Source organism: Rissa tridactyla, chromosome 6, assembly GCF_028500815.1.
Source record: "Rissa tridactyla isolate bRisTri1 chromosome 6, bRisTri1.patW.cur.20221130, whole genome shotgun sequence".
NCBI lineage: Eukaryota > Metazoa > Chordata > Aves > Charadriiformes > Laridae > Rissa > Rissa tridactyla.
The window spans coordinates 22,544,577-22,565,692 of NC_071471.1; the positions used below are offsets into that span (position 1 = coordinate 22,544,577).

General features: G+C 41.1%; 1 protein-coding gene across 2 annotated transcripts in view; it reads left to right on the forward strand.

The window, feature by feature from the left end:
* NYAP2 (neuronal tyrosine-phosphorylated phosphoinositide-3-kinase adaptor 2) overlaps positions 1–17,686 on the forward strand; it is a 138,230-nt gene extending 120,544 nt beyond the window's left edge. The window contains exons 1-2 of one of the 2 annotated variants that reach the window (XR_008467203.1): positions 6,390–6,611; positions 13,617–13,755. Coding sequence is in view for 1 of the 2 variants with exons in the window: in XM_054207377.1 (XP_054063352.1) it covers positions 13,617–13,844 (228 nt within the window). In the remaining variant the exon portion in view is untranslated. Of the gene's footprint in view, positions 1–6,389; positions 6,612–13,616 lie in introns of those variants that run through there. The other variant, XM_054207377.1, reaches the window with a different exon arrangement.
* The last annotated feature ends 3,430 nt before the right edge of the window (positions 17,687–21,116 follow it).

Consider the following 21,116-nt stretch of genomic DNA (forward strand, 5'->3'; position numbering starts at 1 on the left):
CCCTGCAAAGAGGGCTCGGACATGGGGGCAAGAGCTAAGCATGCCCTTTGCACCCAGACCTTTCATTTGAGAGTCAGACTTGTACACGGGTATATAGAATTTAATATGACATATATGGAAACTAATAACTAATATTTACAGTAAAAGACTTATGCAGGTTGGTGAGATGGGGAGATACACGCCTTGAAAGTCTTACGGTCTCATTGAACAAATGTTCCGAAGTTACTACCCCTTGCAACTTATAAAACACTGAATCAGTGAGTCCACTCTCCTGTCTGCCTACAACAAGAAACCATAAATTATTTGGAAGTCCTTCTCATTTTTAGCTGCTCTTACAGTGTTGAACATGGTTCTACTAAAAATAGGTATCAAAGTAATACTAAACAAATATAATTTCTGTGAAATAATTTCATTCCAAACATCAGTAAGTTGCCTATAAAGGAATTTCATTTGGTAGCATTCCTTCCTCTTCAGGGAATCTCTCTTTAAGGCGTTTCTCATAAATTTACTTATTCTCTTCCAAAACTTGTAAATTCGCTTCTAAAACTTGTTCTGAGACTTTTGTGTGCAAACAATTAGTTTAGTCACATTAAGAAGGATGCAGTACCAGAACAATAGCAATTGCTAAGTTTATTTCAAACGGTCTTGCAACCACTATTGAAGACATTGTGCCTTGGTTAAAAAAATATTTAAAAAAAAAAAAAGCCAGAAGCATGCTATTTCCTTTTTTTTTTTTTTCCCTTTTCTGTGTGTATTTATGTTCAACTCAGGGCAAGAATTTTATAATATTCTTAAAGGAAAAAAACAGAAATAAAAATGGCATGAATTCATGAAAGCATGGGTTTATATATAGGCGTTTTCTGTAAATGAATCAAACATTCTGTATTCTAGGTAGAACAACGTTATTTGTCTGCTCATACACATTTCAGTTACCTCCATGCGCTCCCACTTGTCTTCCCTTTTTTGTATATGAACTGAACGTATTGTACCATGTTTCTGTTCGAACTGTGTGTGTCTGATGCATAAAACACGACCCGGAGCAGCGAGGTTTTCCCCACCATCTGCATTAAGTCACAACCCATTCGAGCTTTGTTCTCATGGTTGTCACCATTTCACCAGAATCTTTCGGTGTTTGTATAGCCTTATACAGTATATTGCACTTACTGTACCTGTATAGTATCTTGTCTGTATACTGTATGCACATAAATATGTATATTCACTCATGTATGTATGTATAGTATGTTTCTATATCTCTGTATATGTATGTGTGTTTGTTCATAGTCTTTCACTAGAAATGTGTGGCTATTCATATACATTATGTGTATGCCGGTTATAAAAAGGTATGAACGCCAGCACCCACTTTTGATAACCTACTTTTATTCTCATTTTGTCTTGTTAAACAATGAAAATAAAGATGTCATGTATTTTAAATGAGAACTTTAAAAGATTATTATTTTTACTAATTTTCAGGTTTCCAGTTCTTCAGAAATATTATACGAACATATCCAAAATTGCAAAGATATTTGTGTTTCTCCTGACAGTTTTCTGTGGTTGAAAAATGTTTGGTAACAGCCCACACTGTGTAGTTCTGGTTCTCTGTATCTTACGCTGGTCAAGTGCTCCTAGATTTTGAAATGCCCTTAACCAGCTGGGCTCTCCTGCTGCAAATCCCAGCTCTATTCACATGAGGGACTTGCGATAAATCTAGGGGGCGACCCACCTCGCACGTATAAATATGGATGTATAAGGGCCTTAGGCTGGAAAGAAAAGTGTCTCTAGTGCAGGCGAGCCTTAGGAAGGGGTGAAATTATCGTACTTTATGTGTCAATTTTATGGGAACATTACAGACGCTGTTTGTCAGACCTCTTATGGTTTGCAGTCCACAGTAACGTATAATTGCCAATTGATTAGGCATTTATTAAAACAGCTAATAATAATTTATTAGCCTTTTGTAAAATTATTCTTAATCACTACATAACCGTACATAGGCTCAATTAACTGGCCTTGAGGCAGCAAAGCACTGGCTTTTCTTACACAGCAAAATATCCCTGAAAATCAAGGGGACAACTGATATGTGTTTTCCAGTTTGAACAGGTCTTTCAAGTTCTTCACTGAACTGGACCTTCAGTGATAATTATTTGTGTTTCTTTGAGACTTAGGAGTGATAAATTTGCTTCCTTTGTGGTGAATTTTATCATTGTATTTGCTTGTCCAGCCAGAACAGTCTCGATGTGTAGTAACATACTGCAGCAGAGTGGCAGCAGCTACTCAGAAAAATCTCAGAAGACAGATCTTTATGCAGGAAATACTGAGGAACTCACAGGCTGATGGAGCCACTGCTAGGAAGAGCCTTCACCCCAGCTAAAATCGCATAACAGAAAATCCTTTTCATTTTTTAATTTAAAGTTACAGAGTTAAATTCTGACCTCACTCACGTCAACAGCAAATTCCCATTTCACTCATAAGCTATAAGTGGAATATCCAGGGAATGCTTTTTTCTCCACAAAAAATAGGATGGGGAAAGGACACATTCCACTAACGGAGCTCGGTGTTTATGGGCCAGCATCCTGATCTTAAGTCTTTTCAACTCAGTGGCAATTAGAGGACTCTTGGGTTGGGTTGGCCCATCTCTTTTTGTACAGTCTGGGAAAGCACGTTAGCTATCTGGGATTGTATAATTCACAATAGAAAAGAATAAAAATGAGAAAAGACAATAGCAATATACATTTTTAAAATTAATATTGGTCAGGTCAAGGCTCTTGCTTGATTTCTGCACCAAACTTCAAAGCACAGACAATAGTCAGAGAAAAACGACACTTTTTTGCTGGTTGACAATTTGTTTGCTTATGTTACAGGTGATATGTGTGTATAAGTTACTGTGAAGCTGAACGTTTTGTTTGCCATGCGCTGCCATTAGCCATTCCTTTTAAGATGGCTATTTACATTTCCTCCCTGCTCTGGAGATCTGGACTTGGATTCACCCCAGGCTGCTGTTGTAGGCTGAGTCGAGTTTGCCTGGTCACTGCACGTGCGTGAGCCTGCGAGCAAAGCCCTCGTTCAGCAGACTAGAGCTGCTGGTTTAGTGTGTTGCAGTCTTCTCAGTGAGTTAATGCTGAATCATCATCCAGTGCCGTCCCTTTGGAGGTTTCCCTTTAACCAGAAAATCAGAAACAAGGCACAGGGAACCGCTGCACCCAGTGAATCCCATTTTCTAAAGCGTGCGGATGCCAGTCTCAGTTTCTTGCCTGTATCTCAGCTATTCTGCACGTCAGGAGATCATGTCTGTATTGGATTTGGGTACTATATTGGTTACCAATTCCTGATACAAATGAAATTGCATGATGTTGCTGTGAGGGTAGAGCAGATGTGGTATCCCATACTGGGGTGGGCTCTTACATGTTTGGATTCTTTATAAACTCTCAGTACGGTTTATAACTCCAGTAACTGTTCATTAACTACACTTCAAATTGGAGGTAGAAACCAATCATAAATAGATATCTCTGTCCTTTAATCATGTTTTTATACATCTTTCAGAAGGGAGATGTGACCACGTACAAGAATATGATTATCTCTGTATGTTGTGTTGTTTTCAGTCATGCTTTCCTAAACCTTTTTTCCCCTCACATAATCAGTACAATACTTGAGAAATGGCATTAATCTAAGAAAATGGTCAGTGACTCAATTTTACCATCAAAAAAGGAGAAATGTAAGAGCACATTTCAAAATTTCTCATCTGTAAACTTCACAGTCTGTAGCTGAGATATTTGTGTATTTAGATCACCTGATACAACAGAAGAGGAATTGAAGGCACCAGTCCTTTCACAATGCTGAGGCGTTCTCCCGTCATATATTATTTTTTATTTATTTATTTATTTTTAAATTCTAAAATTATTCTTGTGAATAAGCTCTGCTGCCTTCAGCTCCCTCTCACATGAGAGCTTTCGCAGTTCACCAGGGTTGGGTCTGGAGGAGGAAAGGATCTTGCCCACCAGCGGCTCACACTGCTCCATGCCACCTCTTAGTGCAAAGAGGGACAGGCTGTTCAACTCAGTGTGAGATTTAGAATCTGGCAGCTTTTCAAAACTGCTGTGATTTAGAGTAAGAAAGACTAATTCCAGGTGTGTTGTGCTGTGGATGTGGTTATTCGGTCATAGGCAGGGACAGCTCTAGTGACCATTGGGGTCACTGCCTCAAACTATCCCGCTGTTTTAAGGATTGTTCATGAACTTTTAAGGCCAACATGCAACGGAGCAGCAACCTCCAGCAAGAGGAAGAGGTGGGGAGGCAGAGTCAATAATCTCGCAAGGAAATCTAGGACATTGGAGTGTCCTCTCTAATGCAGTTAGCAGGAGATCTCTGTATCGCGGAACTCTAGTGAAGTATTCTGTCCTTTGTCCCTCCTGTGACTGACCTAATACAATATCGAATTTTCCTTTCTATTTTACAGTGAACAGCAGGATGTGTCATGGTGGGTTGCTTGAGTTCTGCATTTATTGCTTAGCAAAGGCGTAGATTAAGCTTTGATTTTTTCATGAGTGATTTCAATAGGAATGCACCTTGTGATGATCCACTGCATAAATGAGGTGCATGAGACAACTTTACACAATATCCCTAATATGAGTTACTTTATAGGCTCTTATTTTAAACACAGTAGTGTTTACAGGATATGTTAACTAACAGTAGATCAAGCAGTACATTTCAGATAGCTGTTTGGTGTTAAAAAAAGAAAGCGCGGATGAGAAGAATACATGTTTCCAAATAAGATAATAATGCAAGGTCAGGAAGATCTATAGCTAGACTGATTGCCAGTATAAAAATGGAAAGCAGGACAGTGAATTTATCATTTAAAGTTTGCTTTATTGATAGCCTCAGCAATAATCCAAGGGTTACTGGAAAACTCGAGGCACAGGAGTATGTGCGCTGCTGGTTCTGTATAAAGTAGCTGTGACATTTAGTAATTGCAAGCAATGAATCATGAAACTGGAGGTCTGGAATCAGAGGGGCTGAAGGTTTACTATCAATTTGCTAATTTAATTTTAGGATAAGTGTTAATTGTTCATAATCTTGAATTCCTGGAGTTCCAAAGATTCTTGTCAGCTGCTTTTAAGTGGTGGCCATAGGGTGCAAGACAATGTAATAAGTCTTGTAGTGAGTCCCGTATTTGAAAAAAGGTGTCCAGAGTTTTCTTACAATAGTGCCTTATATAATTGCATTAAGTGGTAGAACAGTTTTTACAGGGTTTGGGTTTTTTTTTTATGTAGTAGTATCATTTGTGAGAAAACCTGTTTCCAGAAGTTTAGAAATTTAGAATAATGGAAATAAAAACATTGAACACAGGAATTTCTCTGTTACAGTAGCCCTAAAATGTGATGCATGTGCAGTTTTATAGCTTGAAATAGCAGGTGTCAGTGAATTCTTTTAATGTTAAATATATAGTGTAAAATTACAAAGTGCTCCTTCCCACCCAACTATTTTGTCAAAATTAAGGCCGGGGGAATCCTTTCCCAAGTGCTTACAGGGCAAATAGGTTACTTGTGTCTCTTTAAAAAAGAAGAATTTGTGAAAGGCTGGAAAGGGTAGTTTGTGTAGCACTTAGCACCTTGCGTGTGCTTGTGCTTGTGATGTGACTATGTGAATGCACAGGGATCATTTTAACGTGGCTGCTGGCATCGTAGGACACCTTCTAGAAAACACCTCAGACACTCCCATCGGAGAATTTGCAGTTACGTTCCCCAGCGTCCCCGGGGAGCGTTACCATGCACTGCGAACTGCATGGAGCGCGTCTGCTGTCACCGCTCACCTTGCACATCCTGCGTGTTCCTGAACATACTGTTACTTTTAATCACCTTTGTATGAATAACCAGTTGTTGTTTTGAATTTAACAGTAACAGGAGAACGGGTTAGCGTACAGAGCTATATGAACAACTAACTGTCCTGGGCCAAATTACACTGTCTTTCGTGTCAATACTATTCCAGAGTACCTCTGTCAGAGAGAACGAAGTGACTGCAGATTTAGCCTGTAGTTTTACCCTCACTTACCAACTTTTGCAGCCATTGGAAGTAACGACATTCAACTGCAGTGCAATGGTTATAGCTAACAGTTAGCAAAAGAAATCTTGTCCAGCGTAGTTTTCCAAGTGCTCTTCAGATGGCTTTTTAAATCGTTTGAGGTTTTTTTTACTATTTGTTTGAACAAACTGTAGTCAAATTCTTGGACCCATGAAGTCAGCCGGTACATTCCTGTTGGCTTCAAATGGGTGAGGATCTCGCTGCTCAGATTTTCTGAAACCTGATTCTGGCTGAACTCCTGCCTTGGACAACTCCCCTTTTGCGAGCGCGTGCTGAGGACCTCCACGTATCAGATAACAGATCATGAAGTAACTGTTGCTACTTAACATAGCCCTCCGCCACTTGCACCCGTGGCACACGACTGCCTTCTAAGAGTGGGATTTCACACCCTCCTGAGTGGAAATACCTTACTTGGCCAGATGGCTGGGACCCATCTGTACCAGAGAAAGTGCCGTCAAGAGTTTTCAGTGGGAAAGAGAGTTTGGAAACTCCTGTCTGAGAACAGGGAAGAGGGAGGGAGTACCTTTTCCTCCCAGAGGATGGTAAGTGGCTTTCAGAAAGCCTTTCTTCTTCACTTACACTTACCGTAGCCTGCCAAAACAAAGCAGCATGTTTGGCTCTGCTGAATGGTGTGTAGCACTGCTCACAGATTGCAGTGGCGGAGATCACTTTGTTTACAGATCCAGGAGACATTTCTAATAATCTCCTCCAAATGTTGCTGTTATTTTTTATTTCATTGTATTTTGCGTTGGTTTAAGGTCACTTTGTTGTAGCCTCACGTCCGCTGTTGGGCTTTCATTTTATCTGTGATATGCAGTTGTCACAAAGAAAAGGGTATTTGTACATGACATCCATGACCACATACGTGTGATGTCGTTTTCCCCATCCTTCCTGTTAATGAGTACTCAACCCCTCTGCCCTTCCAGCAGGAGAGGGAGACACTCACAAGGGCCAGAAGAGAACAGCCTCTTCCTCAGCCCCGTAGCCTCTGCCATTTTGGCACAGTAAGTGGGAACCTAGGAAAAAATTACTGAAGCACTGTTGAGTCATGGGGCTCTCTAATTGCCCAGAGCTTCTGATTTCACTTCAAACAAGCCAGCAGCATTAAAAACAGGCAAACCAAGCACTTACCAGCCAAGATGTCATGAGGAGAAGCAGCTGAATGGGATATGGTGTTGTCTAAAGCCCTCGTGTAAACTATAGTGGAAAATATTTTTTTAGGTCATTAGAAGTTCATACAACACCAAAAAAAGCCTCACTCCTAGAAGTGTCCAGAGCATGAAATATCAGGTGGTCAATTAAAATGTTAGAAAAGCTTCCTCAAAAAATGAATGAAAATTGGCAGCATTTTCTAACTCTGTCACTCATAATAGAGCTGCCTACAATATTTCAAGTATTTTTCTCCCCCATGGCATTTTTAGCAGCGCATACTCTCACAGGCACTTGTATGAAAAATTATAGTGCACCTTTCAATGATAAGTTTCCTGAAGCACCTCTCAGCACCAGGAATTAGCGTGACTTTAACCTCCCTGCACTTCACCCCTGTGGCCTGACTTGGGCGGCAGGAGCGCAGGGTGCCTGCCTGCCCCGTGCGCGGGGCTCACGTTTACTGTTACATGGGGCTCAGTTCAAGACAAGAGGATATGAGTTGCCATATTTTTTTCAGTAGCATACATGTGTGCAGTAGCTTACACAGACCTGCTTGTGCACTATACTGTACTGATGTACTTCACCTGGTGCTCCTTGTGGTCAAAGTCCAGTTGCTGAAGGGCCAGAAGGTCATGTCTCATATTTTGAATAGTCACCAACAAAAAGATAAAAGATGTTTGCTCTACCTAGTGACCACAGCTAGCAAGTGTGAAAAGTTGTATCCACCAATAGCTGCTTAAGTGTATTATTGGAGAATATTTTCTCTATCTTTTTTTCCGTCTGTAACTATTATTCTCTTTGCAAAACCAAATGAGCCTGCTTAGTTAAGAACAAGGGAAGAACTATGTTCATTTACGTTTCTTTTTCTTGCTTAAACATCCATATTTTGAGCACTTTTGTGAATCTGCCGGTGCAGGCTGCCACAGCGTGGGCCGGAGCCGTGCTGGCATCGTTCTGCAGGCAGCGGTGGGGGTGCCCGGGGCTGGGGCAGAGCCCGTGCCAGGGCAATAGAAAACAGAAATAGTCTGCTGTGACACCAGGGAGTTCCTGGCAGCATGAGTCATTGTCTCTTCCCCAAAGCCTGTTTTGAGTTTTCTCTGGGATTATGAGCTTTTCTCGGTAAATTCTGATGTGGCAGAGAGCTATAGAGTGCACTGACCTCTGGCTCCAGGTCCTGGCCTCTAAGAGAGCTTGCACTGTAGATGTTCGCCTGTCAAACCTTTGCTCCAAGACACTCTGTGATCTAGCTCAGGGCAATCTAATTTAAGCAATACATACATTTGTAAACCATTGGGACTGCTACTTATCTTTCTGGAATAATTCAACATTTCAGTTCCATGAAGAAATGAAGACCGGCGCACTGCTAATGGAGGCACCAGCACAAAAAAATATACCAGTTGCACTTTGCAGAGAAGGGAACTAGTGTGTCTAGTTTGTCTCTCGTGTCTTCATAAAGCATTAAAACACCAGAAGTGATCTTCTTTTAGTTAGAATGGTTTTCTTAGACAAAACGTTTTGCATTTTTTTGAGGAGGTGTAAAGTTGTCGTTTTTTCTTAGTTAAAAGATGGTTTTATAATATTACTTCTTGTTCTCTGTCACCGCCAACTTAGAATCTGACAGTATGTAACAGATCTTAGTAAAATGCACTTCCAACCTTTTGGGAAGGGCAGATAGTAAAAGTAAGATGATGTTGCAGTTTAGCCCCAGTCCGCAGCTGGTCCACACAGTCCCTCGCTCACTCCCCCGAGTTCTGATGGGGGAGAGAATCGGAAGAGTAAAAGTGAGAAAACTCGTGGGTTGAGATAAAGACAATTTTATAGGTAGAGCAAAAGCCGTGCACACAAGCAAAGCAAAACAAGGAATTCATTCACTGTTTCCCATCAGCAGGCAGGTGCTCAGCCATCTCCAAGACAGCAGGGCTCCATCACACGTAATGGTGACTTGGGAAGACAAAATGCCGTAACTCCGAACGCCCCTCCTTCCGTCTTCTTCCCACAGCTTTATATGCTGACCATGACATTGTATGGTATGGAATATCTCTTTGGTCAGTTGGGGTCAGCTGTTCAGCTGTGTCTTCTCCCAGCTTCTTTTGCACCCCCAGCCTACTCACTGGAGGGGAGGTGTGAGGCGGAAAAGGCCTTGAATGCTTAGCAACAATCAAAACCGTCAGTGTTTTAACAACACTATTCTCATCCCAAATCATTCTGCTAATAAGAAAGTCAACTCTCCCAGCTGAAACCATGAAAGATGGCAACATAGACTCATTTCTCCTAAGGCCTTCCAGAAAGTTGGTGATTAAGAAGTATAGAAGGATTAAGTTTTGCATAGTGGAAGAAATTTCTTTCGTTTTGTTTATGATGTTCAAGTTTAGAGCAGGCATTTGCTTTGAAGAAGATTTTTGAGGAAAACTAGAAAATAATGAATAATTGAAGGGTTAGTGTGTTTACCGGGAACTCAAGAGACATCCTTGTTTACACTTGCGCTTAGGTGAAAGAACTTATCCAGCCACTCTAGGCTCCTGTACTGTTCCTACAGCTTTTACTGCCTGCATAGGAGCTAGGATTTGAGCCTACCTCCATCTCCTCCTAGGTCAATGTTCAATCTTCTAGGCCTTTGGCTGGTGTTTTCCTTCATTCTCTTGCTCTGCTTGATTTTGAACAAAAATTGTATCTTAGACCCTGGATAATTTAATGAGTGAAAATTACAGCACAACAAAAATTGATGTACAATCAGCATATTTCATCATTCAAAAGAAATTACATGACACAGTACATGATACATAGCCTGGAGTCTCCAGGAGATGCCTCCTTAAAATCCTAACATTAGCTGATGGCTCTTTCTTCCCTTTTCAGTAAGAACAGGCTTTGGGCTGAGACTCTTTGGTCAAAACCAACATTGCTTCTACTGTGCTGTGTCTTGTTGGCCATTACCTCCAGCGCTGACGGGTTTTGTGCCGGTCTGCCTACATCCACATCTGCAGCCAAGCTCTGACATGCTGCAGTATGTGTACCATTCCTCACATGCTATGGGATCTTTCAGAAGCAGGAAAGCCGTATAGCTGTATAATATTATGAATGCTCTACTTCTTTCCATACATTAAATTGTAATATCATTAATTTTTGTCCCTCTCACACTGAACAAATCCTTTGTTTTGATATATCAGGGATATTAACAGCCTGGTGCGTGACCAGAGGAGCAGGCTGAAGCCAGAAGGGAGGGAGGATATGAAAAAAATTAGTACTGGAACTAAGTGTGAGCTCCATCAGTTCCATCACAGGAAGGATTAGGCCTAAGTCTGCAGAGTTAAACACCTCAGTAGCCCTGCTGAAGTCATCAAGGGTTACTGCTGTGATTAAACAGCTGGGTTGAGTGCTGTCTTGTGAGATTTAGCACCTGTAATTTGTCTAGGACACACTGAAAATTTAGTTAACACTCTTTGGGATCTTGTGTTAGCAACATGGTTATTGTCATATCAGTAGTTCATTGATCTACAAACAAGTGATTTCCTCTTAGGTCTGTCTTACAGCTTCAAGAGGCATGCACCCTTGTTCAGTACATTTTTATTTTGTTGCACGTTAGCACTAGAACTGGGCAAAAATATCAAATAAAACCCTTTAACATTTGTTCTCACTCCTAAGTTTTTTTTCCCAAGTCTTTCAACATCATATGTGTTCACTTAGTCTATTTTAGCAAATGACTTTGCACATACCAGTTCTGCACATTCATGCTGCACATACCATTATCTGAATGCAGTTACAGGAGAGGAATGTACCATGTGGACGGCACATCTAAGAGGATGGTGGTGTGAAGGACTTAGCCATCAAAAAAAAAAAATCACAAGTAGTCTTGAAAATCTGTGTCTGGGAAAGTGGAAAAATTTGAATTCTTCATAATAAATGATTCACTAACTGCACCACAACATGGTGGCCAGTATAAACCAGGATTTTGGAGCTGCCTACACTCGAGTTTATTTTAGGTGCTGTTTTGCAGGGGGTGGCAGAGTGTCTGTGTAACTGATACTTTCTGCAACACCATTTCTATCTTTGGGAAGTCGCAACTGGTATTTTAGATCTTAGCATGTCAAAATCCTGCTTGGGTCCCCTTGAATCCCGTGAAGGAGATTAGCTACCAGAAGACACTGTGTTGGCAACGGCCCTGCGTATAGTACAGTGGTGAGTGGGGGGGTGACGTGGATGTAACACCCTCCCGGTGACTCGTACGTGCTGTGGATGGTGCTTGTGATGCGTGGTGACTGGAGCACACAGCATACCGTAAGGATTTGGTATTGGCACGTGCTCTGTTTACTTACACGATGGGTTATAAAAGACAAGGTATTTCCCAATGCCTTGAAGAGGAAACCTGCACTCAAGCACCATTGTTGTCAAATCCAGCCTCAAAGCTGGTGTGCAGCTGTGTGTTGTGAATATTTTGTTTAATGAATTGTGTGCAGACTGTGTGCCTGTCCCACCCCACGTAGGAGGACCCAGCCAAAACGAAGACACTGCTGCGTAAGTACTGACCCGTCACCGACGAGTAAAGTGGCAGGAAACCTGCCTCAGGTAGAACCTCAACCAAAGACCTGTGAAGTCGAGCCAGGGGGCGGGGAGGAGTGTCTCCGGTTCAGTCGGTGAGTTTTGGACCAGGCCCGGACACCCAAAGAGGGAAAGTCTCACAGCCCTGGAGGATGACATGCCTCGTACCTGCCTGCACCATAGTAAATGAAAAATAAGTATTTGGTTAGGAAGAGCAGGCCCAGTAGGCTTCCAGAAGACTTTAAGCTCAGCCATTCAGGAGGACACACTGCAGATACATTACCTGTGTAATTCTAAATTCATAAGAATATTCAAGAACAAAATTCATATTGTGGTTTAAACTTGTTCTACTCAAAGTACTATCTCATGTATAAGGTAAGCGTGGTTTTGTTTCAGTGTAAAGAAAGGTAATTCAATCTGAAATTCTTTTATCCTGTGTCACCCCTTTTTTATGCAGATATTTGAAAAAATACAAATATTTCTGTATTCTGTTTATTTTTCTGTTTGAGTACATAGTTTATTATTATTATTTCTGTTAGGCTTGCCCATGTTTATTTCTTTTTCTTTGTTTCCTGCTATTAATCTGAACATTTTCTCTATCTATTTTTCAATAAATGCTAACTGCACTTCAAGCTGACCACAAAAACTACCAAGATCAATGGAAGTTTCTATACCGGCGTCTAAGACAAGTACCTAGTTCTAGGAACCTGGTATATGCCCATGCTTGGCCTTCTAAGATATATGAATGAAAGGCACATGCATTATTAAATGTACTCAAGTACGCTTAATAATAAACATACATTTCCTTCACGAATCATAAAATTCTGCCAAAGTATTACCTCACATGTGCATTTTCATAACAAGACCAGAGATGTACTTGGACAGCCACTGTGAACGTATGGCCTGTGTTTACTTACACACAAATCCTTAATTTATGAATAATGTGGAAAATAAATGTTGGGACACTCAAGACATCACTTCAAATTTGCAAACGATGTGTTGAGAGGAAGTTTCCGATTTGCAGGTATACAGCGTGTCATCCAAATACAGTGAGCCCTTTCAGGATAGTTTGGTATTAGCGATTTCGGTTCCAATCTAAAGCCTTTGAAGACACACACGTTTTCAATCAAGCGAGCACCCCACTGAACTCAAATAAAGCCACATTCTCAGGCTTCAGAGGGGCTGTGACGTGTACTTACAGCTAAACATATGCTAACCTCCTTTTTTGGATTAGGAGCATGTTTTCAAATATACTACATGCATGAAAACATGGAGTTCCTAAACCCTTGGTGCCTTCCAGTTAATGAAATATCATCACAGAATAGGATAGGTTAATCCATCTAATTTGCATGGAGTTCATTAAATCATTTTTAAAAAATTAAACACAGGGTTATATTTAGCTTGATACTCAGAAGTGTTAACACCATGCTTTTAATGTGACAGATTGGAATTGGAAAGCAATATAAAACATGAATTTCAGGGTATAGAATTTTTTATTTCCACAACTTAAAGACGTTGTTAAGATCCATGTGACTTTTTAAGATCTATTCCATCATTTAAAATCCAACCAGTGCTAGTTTGCCGAAAACATTGATCTTTATTAGCTTTCAGTGCTCTGAAGAAGTTAAAAAGGGGACCTTTTATTACCCTTTTTTTTCTTAAAGTAGTAGTTAGAAGTAAAGGCTTTGTTTCTGTTATTGGCGTAGAGATTTTTTGTTCATCAAACAAATTAGAGTGTTTCAAATAAGAGTAATGTTAACCTTGCAAAGAAACAACGTATTCAAACTATGACCAAATAGTTATTTGTATGCTTTTTTTCTTCTTTTCTTTTTCCTTCTTTTCTTTCTCCCCCACCCCCGCAATAGGTGACGTGTATGCAGTGGTTGCAAGGGGACCATACAATGCTGGATATGATTGAGAAAAAACGCTGCCTCTGCAAAGAAATAAAAGCTCGACAGAAATCAGAAAAAGGACTCTGCAAACAGGACAGCATGCCTATTTTGCCAAGTTGGAAAAAGAATACCGGAACCAAGAAATACAGCCCTCCTCCTTATTCCAAACAACAAACTGTTTTCTGGGACACTGCAATTTGACAGGCGTGTGGAGGATGCCCTCTCCACTCTGTTGCACCGCGCACAGGTAGCCTGCTTTCTTAATAAGGCAAAGGCTCTAACCTAAGACTTACCTGCAGGTGGTGAACTTCCTAGGAAAAAACCACACCGATACAGTGCTCACCTGTCAATCAAGAGAGAGAGATTTAAGTTTCCGACTGGATTAAGGCATACATATTTATCCAGGATTTTTTTGGATCCAGAAGATATCAAAATGTAAATATTTCACCACTATATTGAAAACACCCAAGCTAATACACTGTTTAAATATATATATATAAAAATTCAAAAATTTATGAAGAATTTTACTATATAATGTTACTGTTATACTGTTTTATTACCTATTTTCTATGTGGTATTCTAATGTTTCCTCCCACCCCCCCATCGCCACCATTTTATTTCTCTTACCTGCCTAGATTTGGCCTCTGTAGAAAAGCATGTGGTTGTACGTTTTGTTGAACGGGACAATGTACAAAACAACGCGGTGCTGGGGCTGTAGAAGTTACCTAGAGTCGTACTCATTAGATGTCCTTAGCTTTGGGGGGAGGGCTGGACAAAGGAGAGAGTTTTGGTGGGAAACAGCAAAACTGCAAGCAATGCAAATAAAAGTGCTTAATGTGGATGCCCAAGTTGCATTTAAAATATGAATTGTTCTGCACCAGTTTTCCCATAAAGTCAAGCAGATAAATTGCCCCTGGTTGTATATGAATCAGTTACTAAAACTATTTGGCCAAGAAACTAGATTTTCTGCAGAAAAGCCTGCAACGGAAACTCTTCCTTCATTATATTCAGCTGACTAGCAGAGACCATGGTTCACTGTGACTAAGCATCGTACAGCCCGTGGCGGAGAGACCCAGGCGCTCAGCAGGTTGAGGCAGTGGCGATGCAGCCACGGCTCCTGTCACCATTTGTCTTTGGTCCAGAAAATAAAGGCGACAAAATCTGTTTACATGTTTATTATTTTTAAATTCAGCAACACATCCTTACTTTATGCCGTGTCAGATTTCCTTGTGTTATTTATAAAGGCTGGAATTCAGGCCCCTTGAAAGCCAGTCGGGAAATCCCTCTTGATTTCATGGGGTTTTGAAGCAGAGGCCAACGTAATACGTTCTCCCGGGTACACCGTTTCTTCTTCCTGGCTGCTTCTGTAATTGGCTTGCAATCCTGTATTATATTACACCCATTTTAACAGAATATTATGTCATGACCAAAGAATTATGACCTCCTGGTTTTAACGGGAGAAAGAGATGGCTTATGCTGATTATGAGGGTGAAATCCGTGCGGTGAAATATCTTCCAAAAGGGTCTGTTGAGAACGAGGGAAACTTGTATTGCTGTGAGGTAGGGGAGAAAAGATCTATGGCATATATTTTGTATATTTAAATTTCTATCTATGCGTCTGAAATTTGCTAGCACAAAAGTCCCTCTTTAAAACAATCATTTTAATGTTATATTCACCAAGAAGAAAAGGTGTGTTGTTTGAAACTTCTTGTTATATTGGCTTTTCTTTGAAATTATATTGACAGCATTGCCACAGCTGTAATTGCTGATAAAAAAAAAAACCAAAAATAACAAATTTTAGAAGGTTTTTGTAATCTATATTGCTAAAGTTTGAGTTTGAGTAATGCTTTATCAGTAGTAGTTTCTTTTCAGCCTCTGAAATAAAGTTTTTAAATATTTTATAACTGACTAACTAATGTATATTTTGATGTCCAAACTGAGATTTCTGTAAAAGATAAAGTGTGTGTTTATATGTGTGTATGTATATTAGCATTATTGTATATGTATATATGCATATGTGTACACACATATATATGTATATATGCATGTATCTCTCTCTATATACTCATAGATGTGTGCATACGTATATACCCACATACATTAAATATTGGTGTGTGCTATTGAATATACAGTGGCTGGAATGGGTACGCAATTGAAATGCAGATTTAAAGAGCCCCTCACAGCCGAAATGACAGAAGACATGAAAAAACCCAGAGGCTGTGAAGGAGTCTTTGAAAACATGTTACATCCAAAAGACACCAACTGTATATTCTGCTTATTCTCTTTTTTTTAAAGAAAGAAAATGGCAGCAGAAAAACTCCAGAGATCTCGCAAAGTTCCAGAATCTGCTGGAAAGAAGGCGACTTGTTGGTCGTGAGAAATCTGTTGAGATAACAGGTTCATTATTCAGAAAGTGTTTATGCTTTGTCTTCCTTGTTATGTGGCAAGAGAAGAATTTTTCATAACCATGTGTGAAATACTTAGCTCAGCCCTTTCCCCCAACTGCACTAAGTCTCTGGTGACAAAACGAAAGCCGGCGTTCAGTCAGTCTCGATACTCTTCCTCTGCACTGGTCTCTTCCTGGAGCAATTCCTTTAAAAACCCCACTAGCGAAGCCTCGCTTTTGCAGTCCAGCCCCGGGGGCGGGCACGGGCGCTGCAGTGCCAGGCTCTCTGGGGGGAGGCAAACGTTAATGTAAACAGTTACGTGTTTAATAGTGTTTGTTCATATTGTGTCCTTTTCATATCGGTACGTAATAGGAATAATGATCAGGGAACTGAAGCATTCTTGTCCTAAGCAGACTTGCTTGTATGCGTAGCCCACCATAAAACCACTCCTTGTTTCGCTTTTATTGCTCAACACTGTTTATGTTGTCCTTCCTAAATAACTGCCCATGTGCTTCCAGACCTCCATTGTATCCCATGGAGACAATGGCTTTTTGTTTTGAAGTGCGACAGTACATGAAAAAGTAAAATATAACTTAGCACTTACCTTCAAAGCACTTTAGAAATGTGAACTGAACCTCACGCTTGCGAGAATCGTTTTACAGAGGGGGGAAGTGAGGCTCAGGTGGAGTAGTTTCCAAAGGTCAGGACATACGCCACCGTGCTGTCCGGTGTCTGCTGGCCCACCCCATCGCTCGAGTAAAAGGTGCATCGTCCTGCCTGCCGAGAGTGCGCCATCGGAACGCTGTTAAACATTTTCTACATCACCTATTGTCTCAGCAGTTTCTGTGTCACAGGGTGAATGACAGTGCTTAGTTACACACGGTCATTAAAGCTGTAGTCTGTATAAATATGCAATCTGTATATACATACAGATCACATATATACACACACTTGTGAAGACTGTATATATGAAATCGTTTGGTATGCACTTATTTTGCTTTAAACTCCTGAAGTTAAACATTATAGTGTAGCAATTTGTGTAAAGTGCACTGTGATTTCAAGAAAGCACAGTAAAGTCACAGGTCTTGTTATTCTTGCACTAAAAATGTGTTTACGTATATTAGCCAATGTATGTCTACTTTATTGCTCCTTTTGACAAATTAAAGCAAATGGTATAAAATGGTATGGGGTTTTTTTTTGGTTTGGGTTGTTTATTTTTAAGTGGACAATGGCACTATGTTTTTAAATGACAGGGTTTTTAAATAAAATGAAATCATTATGTGTTCATTCCAATGTAATACATTTACCAATATCTTGAAATTGAATGTCATGTTGCTTTTTTCATATTTCATTAGAAATTGTCAGGTATGTGCCTGAGATTGTGTAGGAGTAAGGAGTAGCTAGAGGCTAACTGTAATCATATATTATTAGCCGTTTCTATATACACAGTATAAATACATATTAATTTTCTTTTCATTTTTGTACTTGATTTTTTTAGGTAAGATGTAATTAAATGTACTTTGATACTTCTGAAGTAATAAGATGTTGTTTGAAGATCAATTCTGCTTTCTTTAGTGCATTGACAATATTTTACAATAATTTAGTGCTTATTTATTTGTGCTCCGGTGTAATTATAATAAAAAGCAATAGTTTAAAATATTTGGCTGTTCATTTTCATTTGATGGTTTCATCTTAGAGCCGGGTTATTCACTAGGGATTAGCCAGAGATTCCTGAGAAGAAAAGTCAAGTCATAGATGTATATTTATAACATTCCCTAGGCACATTTTTAATCGCATCATTTGTTGGAGGAAATGAATTAATTGCTTTAATAGGTTAATATTTGCAAGTCATGCGTGGTTGCATCTAATGCCATGAGTGCCATCCTCAACTAAATACTTAGGATAAGATTTCTCAGAAGAGCAGACAGAAATTTTTCTCTAGGTACCTTTCACAGTTTGGGATGGAAGATGCTCACTCACTTCAAAGATCTCCATTTGCAGAATATCCACAAATGGGAGAGGGACCCATCATGCTCTCCGTAAAGCTCTAAAAAAACTGCCGTGTTTCCAGACAGAAGCTTTACTCCCATCAGGATGTAAAACCCTGTCGTTACAGAGGAATTCCACAGTGGGAGGCGGGGACAAGAGAGGGCTTGTGGGGGAAGAAAAGGACCTGTACGACCTTGCAAAAGACACTGATCATCCAGTGCTCAATTTTTCAATACTTCATAGGTTTTGTTGAAGTTTTGTAGCCTGGATTCTGTGACTGAGAGAACCTCCCCCCTAATTTTTTTAAGACGACAGATTGTAATTTAAAAAGGTTTCCAAGAGCAAGTAAGCAAGTAGTTAATAAAGAACCCATAAGAAACAGTAATGTTCTTGCTATAACACTGAGACCAAATTTCTCTCCCTTCATGGAAAAAGCTGCCTTTAATATGCAAAAAAGGTACTATCCATGTTTGTACAGATCTGTATGCAGAAGTGAACCAGTGGGAATCTTTTGGTCCTCTGCTGTAGGAGCTGGTTCCAAGTCAGATTGCAGATGATCCAAAAAGTGGTTTCCAAATGCTTCCCTGCCCCAGGAGCCATGTGCTTTCCCCGAGCACGGCCTCTCTCTCCTCAGCAGCAACCCCATTGCCAGGGCCCATGTAATGGCTGAAGAGCTTCACTACCTCTTTATGCTCCTCTTCCTCTCCCCAGCCCCTGGCGTGGATGTTCAGACTGACTCATCCTCCAAAGCAAACTCCAGCCTTTTGTACCATGTTTCATTGGGAAATCCTATAGGGATGACTAGAAATGAACGGAATAAGGTTTTACAGGGATTTCTCCAGCCCTAAAAGGGGAAAAGAGATTCTCTCAGTTTTAGAGTCAGGTTGTTGTCTGTACTCTTCAGTGGGACAGTTCATGAAGTCCTATGTCCCAGCTCATTTCCAAAGACTTTCCAGGATGACTTCCAACATCCACCTCACTCCCTATGCTGTGCCTGACCACTGCTGGACACAGCAGCACCTGAGCCAGAGAAGGAACAAAAGGGGAGCATTGCCAAATGCAGCAGGGAGCATAAATTTGGGGTAAATTCAGATTTTTCCCTATTTGAAATGCGTGTGTTCACTTTCTTTGCCACTGCAGAAACACTTTCTATGAGCCATTGTTTCTTAAACAGAAGAGATTTAAATTAAAAGGATACAAGACCATAAAAAGCAATGGTTGAGTTTTACACTTGTATTTGCTCTTAAGTTTATTTAAAAGCGGAAAGGTGCCTGCAGTGCTTGGGTCTCTGCTCCTTTTGCATTTTAAAAATCCTCACAATAGCACTGGCTGGAGTTACTGCTGTTCCTCCACCGCCATCACTCAGAGTGACCTTAGCTGGTGCCAGAGTGGCTGAGGAGCAATTAAAGCACACAGGGACCTGTCTTGCTTGGGAACAAGCAACCTGCCCTGAGCAAAGCAGAGAAATCGAGCAGCCGTCAGAGGAGAGATGGGCCAACATCTCTCAGATCTACGGCCAGCGCTGACAGAGCTGGCAAGGGAACCGCAGGAAACTAAATAAAACTTACAAAAACAAAAGACAACTGAAAAGAAACACTGCTCAAAGGCAAGACTGAACACATTTGGTATTTGTTTTCTAAACCTGCCAACATCTCTTTTATGGTGCGGTTTTGCCTTTAAAACAAAATTACACACCTGTCACCTTTTAATTGAGATTTTTGGCACTGGGGTGGGTGGTGGTTTTGGTGTTCTCCCCACCTGTGGCATATTTTCATCTTCCTTCTCTCTTTCCGTCTCAATCCTTTCTTTCATTATGTGGGAAATATATTTGTAGATACAATGAGAGTTCCTCTGTTGTCTTTTGTTCCTCTTAATGTTGTGCTCTGCCTCCCCTGTTCTCAGCTGGCTCTATGCTCTCTAACCCTCACAAAAACATACAAAGAGCATGAGCAGGAACCACCATCGATTTTGTTTTAGAGGATAGCATTTATCAGTGCTGTTCTCGGTGCATACACAGCAAGTTTCATGGAGGGATTCAGGGGCTAAAAAGAGCTGATAAAATGCAGAGGTACTGAGAAGCTGCAGACTGGACCAGGGCTGCAGCTGGTGGGCAGCAAAGCCAGGGCTGATGCCCACGTTTCTGCTCGCCCCCAAAATCAAATTTGGGTGGAGGAACAGAAAGAGGGGTGTGGGGGTAAAGGTTCTCTGACTGCAGCTGGCAGGACATCAGCATGGGCCAGGAGGAAATTAAATGTATTAAAATTATGGACAAATTTTCCCATAAACCTTTTCCCTCAGCTTTCACCTCTGCCTTGCGTATCTCCTGCACCATGAGCAGCCCACAGCAATGGCTCAGGAGGACCTCTGCCTACCTCTGCAACCCCCAAGAAAGCCGACGGAGGAGACCAGGAGCTTCACCCTACTCCAGCAGGGTACCGATGTGGACCTGCCCCCTTCCTGCAACCTGCCTTGGTCCTTGGGCTGGGGACAGTGAAACAGGGAATAGGGCTGGCAAAACCGACAGGAGCTAAGAACAGCCACCAAGGAGCTGGGACAGGCGGGAGCTGGGGCTCCGGGAGGAGCGTGTGGAGAGCAAATCATCTGGAAAAATGTCTGACTGTGCCACTGAGGGAGAAAGCAGCTTGTGAGATGGGAATGGGCTGATGTGAGGAGCAGAAAACTCCTGTCACGGCCAAGGGCCAAGCCAGCCCTCCTGAGCAGGTGTGGAAAAGCGGGTGATGTCCCTGTGCCAGGGGGGAGCAGGACAGGGAAGGAGGGACTCCAGGGACAGGCTGAAACTGCAGTATGGTCGGTCAAGTTCTGGGGAGAGGACAGGCTCCTGGGTCTGAGGCTAAGGGAGCTGGATTGCTTTCCATCTCTGCAGGCCTGCAGTGCTGCCTCTGCTTGTGGCATGACCAGGCCTCTAATTCAGCAGCCTCACTTTATCGAAATCCAGCAATAATACCTGACTAGATTTTTATACCAGGAGATATAATATGATTTTAAAAGAGAAAAGGAAAAAAAAAAAGATAAAACCTTGGTCTCCAACAGCCTCCTGGTAGCTGCAGCTGAACCCAGAGGGCTTCAAGCCTGCAAAG